This window comes from Rhincodon typus, chromosome 2, assembly GCF_021869965.1.
Source record: "Rhincodon typus isolate 14 chromosome 2, sRhiTyp1.1, whole genome shotgun sequence".
NCBI classification, from domain to species: Eukaryota; Metazoa; Chordata; class Chondrichthyes; order Orectolobiformes; family Rhincodontidae; genus Rhincodon; species Rhincodon typus.
In genome coordinates this window covers 2617789-2622159 of record NC_063333.1, presented here as the reverse complement: position 1 = coordinate 2622159, position 4371 = coordinate 2617789, and the positions used below count along the sequence as shown (strand labels likewise).

General features: G+C 49.1%; 1 protein-coding gene across 1 annotated transcript in view; it reads left to right on the top strand.

The window, feature by feature from the left end:
- mroh1 (maestro heat-like repeat family member 1) overlaps positions 1 to 4371 on the top strand; it is a 69322-nt gene that overhangs the window by 6663 nt on the left and 58288 nt on the right. The window contains exons 5-7 of the mRNA XM_048617580.1: positions 90 to 252; positions 2011 to 2109; positions 2732 to 2893. Of these exons, the coding sequence (XP_048473537.1) occupies positions 90 to 252; positions 2011 to 2109; positions 2732 to 2893 (424 nt within the window). The remainder of the gene's footprint in view (positions 1 to 89; positions 253 to 2010; positions 2110 to 2731; positions 2894 to 4371) is intronic.

The following is a 4371-nucleotide window of genomic DNA, read 5'->3' as shown; positions in this document are numbered from 1 at the left end:
GGGGGGGTGGGGTGTGGGGTGGGAGAGTGTGTGGGGGTGGGTGGGGAAAGTGCCTGCCTGCGACTTACCTGGACCCTGGTTTCTTTCAGGATGTTGTCCCTGACTGGCAGGGAGCAGCCAGCAAGCTGCTGGTGGCCCTGGGCTGCAGGTTCATCAACGAGGTGATGGAGGAGATTTTGCAGAACTTCCAGCCGGGGGTCCTGCCCCATTTCTTTGTGGTTCAGACACTGGGCAACCTCGCCACGGCAAACGGTGAGGCAGCTGTGTGTGTGTGACGTGAATCGTTGTGGTCCCAACACTGATCCCTGCGGAACTCCATTAGTGACCGGCTGCCATCCTGAGTGAGACCCCTTTATCCCCACTCTCTGCCTTCTGCCATTCCTCTGTCTGTGCCAGTACCTTGCCCTTAACACCATGGGCTTTTATTTAACTGCCTTCGATGTGACACTTTTTGTCAAAGGCCTTTCAGAAATCCAAATAGATCACGTTCTGTGGCTCCCTTTTGCCTCACTTACTCAATACTTCCTTGAGGGATTCCTAACAACTTGACCTCCCCTCGATGAAATCATGCAGACTGCCTGCTTCTCCCCCCCCCCCCCCCAAACTTTACCATGCAATTCCATATGGTTGATACATTGGAATCTCGGAAGACGATTACCATCGGTTCTGGAATTGATCCCTGGGGATTGGATACTCCCAAACGTCAGCCCACTATTTCAGGAGGGAGAGGGAATGCGGGGTCGCTGCTGGTTTTACATTACGTCCGGGGGAAGATACTGGAATCTGTTACAAAGAAATAGTTAAATGCACACTTGGATAGTGATGATCTGATCGGGCATAGTAAGCATGGAATTATAAATGGGAAATTGTGTAGAGGTTTTTTTTTTTTTGAAGATGTTACGAACAGTATCAATAAAGGGGAGTTGTTGGATGTCGTATGGTCAGGTTTTCAGAAGGCTCTTGTTAAAAAGTACCCCACAGGAGGCTGGTTAGAAAAGGTAAAGTGCACAGGATCGGGGGCAATGTACTGGCCTGGAGTAGGTATTGGCTAACAGATAGCAACAGAGAACAGCAATAAATACTCACGTTACAGGCTGTGACTGGGGTACCACAGGCATCAGTACTCAGGATCCCAGTTGTTCACAATGTGTATCAATGATCCAGAGGTAGGGACTAAATGGATTCTTTCCCAGTTTGCAGACAATACAGAGCCAAGTGGGAATGTGTGTTGTGAGGAAGATGCGTAAAGCAGCTTCAGGAGAATTTGAGCGGGTTTAGTGGGTGGACAGGTGACAGATGGAATCTAAGGTGGAGAAAGGAGAGGCTGCTCGCTTTGGGAGGAACAGACGTGCAGGATATTTCTGAGATGGTAAGAGGTTGGATAGTATCCATGTTCAAAGGGACGTGTGTGCCTTTGTCAATAAATCCCCAAAGGCTAATGTACAGCTGCAGCAAGTTGTGATTTAGTTAAAGTTGCTGGAAATCTGAAATAAAAACAGATCTTTGCTACTAAAACATTTAATAAAAACAGTGCTGGAGAAACTGAGCAGGCCTGGCAGTATCTGTGGAGAGAAAAAGAGTTAATGTTTCGAGCCTGACATGACTTCTTCAGAACCACTTCTGTTCTCTTTAATCCTGAATCTGCTGAGTTTCTCCAGCATTCTCTGTGTTGTTTCCGATTTCCAAGATTCAATCCCACATGCCTGCTGTGGTGGGATTTGAACTCACATCCCAACACATTATCCTGGCCCTCTGGACAAATTGTTCAGTGATATAACCAACAAGACTTCCTCATTTTGTTTCGTACTCTCCACCAATGTTTATAAAACCGATAAAGTTGCAGCCTTTGATGAAGTTGTCTTGTCAGATTTGACAAAGATTTGTCCCCGCAGCCTTCCCATCTCTGTCAGTCCCTGTACTACCTGTACAAATGGACCATGTAGCTTGTAGTTCTTGTTTGCCCAGTTTCTGCCCATTGCCTCTGTCCTGACTGTTGAGTTTATTCTCCAGTGTATGGCATGGTGCCCTTCCTGACAGCCATCTTAGGGACGATGCTGCCAATGCTGGGGATGGCGAAGCATGACTCGATGAAATCTGTGTTCACCATCGGTAAGATAATTGTTTAACGTGTGTCGAGGGAGCTTTACTCTGTATGTAACCCTGCACTGTGCTGGGTGTGTTTCGTGGGGATAGTGTAGAAGGAGCTTTACTCTGTATCCAACCCTGCGTTGGCCCTGACCTGGGAGTGTTCAATGGGGTACGTTGTAGATGGACCTTTAGTCTATACCTAGCCCAGTGCTGGGAGTGTTTGGGGGTGGTGTAGAGGGAGCTTTACTCCGTACCTAACCCCATGTTGGGAGTGTTTGAGGACAGTGTAGTGGGGCTGCTTGTGGAATGGAATTAAGAATCCTTTGCAGGGTATGTGGGTGATAGAAGTGGAGATGATTGATTTTTTTTATGAAAGGAAATTTGACAGGTACCTAAGGGAAACGGGGCTATGGGAACTGAGCGGGGCTTCGGCTGAGTGTGTAGATCCACAGTGGTGGGGGGCGCTGGTGCCACTGGCAGGGGTGGGGTGGGGTGGGGCGGGGCATGCTGGTGCTGGATGGCTTTGTGCTGTGCTGTGCTGTGCTGTGCTGTGAAGAGGTCACTGTAGTTTCCTGGTTTGGTACCGCAGTGGGGGGTGGTTGCTAACGTGTTTCCCCTTGCTGTGTCATTGCCTCGGTTCTAGCTCTGGGTCGTTTCAGTGAGAGTATCCTGGAGTACCTGGCGAACCTGGACAAGGCCCCAGACCCCACTGTCAGGAAAGACGCCTTCTCCAGCGAGATCTACACTTCCTACGAGATCCTCTTCAATGTCTGGCTGCAGCACAAGGAGGCCAAGGTGAGGGGCCGTTCCTCCTCCTCCTCCTCCTCCTCCTCCTCCTCCTCCTCCTCCCCCCCCCCCCCCCCAAAAAAAACCAAAAGGCCCTTGGGATTAGCTGCCTGTGACCTCTCAGCTACCCCGACCACATTTATCCAGCTCTGATCCCGGCCCGACCACCCCCCCATGCTTCCCCATTATCACAGTTCCTCTTTTTTTCTCCCCGGTTGGGTGTAATCGAAAAGCTTGGGTCGAAGGTAAACAGTAGCGCTGAGAGTTATGAGATGGGCAGTGTCCAAAGGGGACAGGCTGGTTGGTGGAGTGGCTGGGTGACATTTAAGTCATTTCGACAGGAAGACCAAGGAGGGGCAACAAAGAAAGGGATCCCATTCTGAAGGGGGCTCCAGGAGCTGAGGGACCTGGGTATAAAGTGCATGAGCCATTACAAAAAATGGCAGGATAGATGGAGAATGTGGATGATAAAGCCTGTGGGATCCTTATTGACAAAGGTGTACAGGACAAACAAGGAGATGGTACTGAACCTATACATGATACAACTTCCGCCTCAGCCGAAGGGTTGGGTCCAGCGTTGGGCACCCTACCTCAGCAAAGGTGTGAAGGCTGCAGTGAGTGTTGAGCTGATTTGCAAGAATAGTTCCCATCCTGACAGACTTCAGTTACACAGACCGCGGCTTGACAGAGGAGATTGGTTCTAGGTGTTTGATATTGAAACTGGACAAAGTGAGGAGAAACTGCTCCTATAGGCATGGGGGCCAGGAACTAGAGGAGAAGGTTACTTCAGACTACAACGGGATCTTGATCAGGTGGGCCAACGGGGCGAGGAGTGGCAGATGGAGTTTAATTTGGATAAGTTTGAGCTGCTGCATTTTGGAAAGGCAAACCAGGGCAGGACTTACACACTTAATGGTAAGGTCCTGGGGAGTGTTGCTGAACAAAGAGACATGGGAGTGCAGGTTCATAGTTAGTTGAAAGTGGAGTCCCAACCCGACAGGATAGTGAAGAAGGCATTTGGTACACTTGCCTTTATTGGTCAGTGCATTGAGTATAGGAGTTGGGAGGGTCACGTTGCAACTGTACAGGACATTGATTAGGCAACTTGGAATGCTGCGTGCAATTCTGGTCTCCTTGCTACAGGAAGGAAGTTGTCAAACTTGAAATGATTCAGAAAAGATTTACTAAGATGTTGCCAGAGTTGGGGTGTTTGAGCTATAGAGACAGGCTGAATACACTGGGGCTATTGAGGTGGAGGCAGATTCACTCGATATTGGTGAGATTTTTAATTACTTCTCCAATGTGGATGTTGCTGGCTGAGCCAGCATTTATCACCCATCCTTAATTGCCCAGAGGGTAGTTAAAAGTCACCCACATTGGGCAGGCAATGGCTTAGCGTTTGTTATCGCTGGACTGTTAATCCAAAGAGCCAGATAATGTTCTGGGTTCGAATCCTGCCACGGCAGATGGTGGAATTTGAATTCAATTAAAAAAATC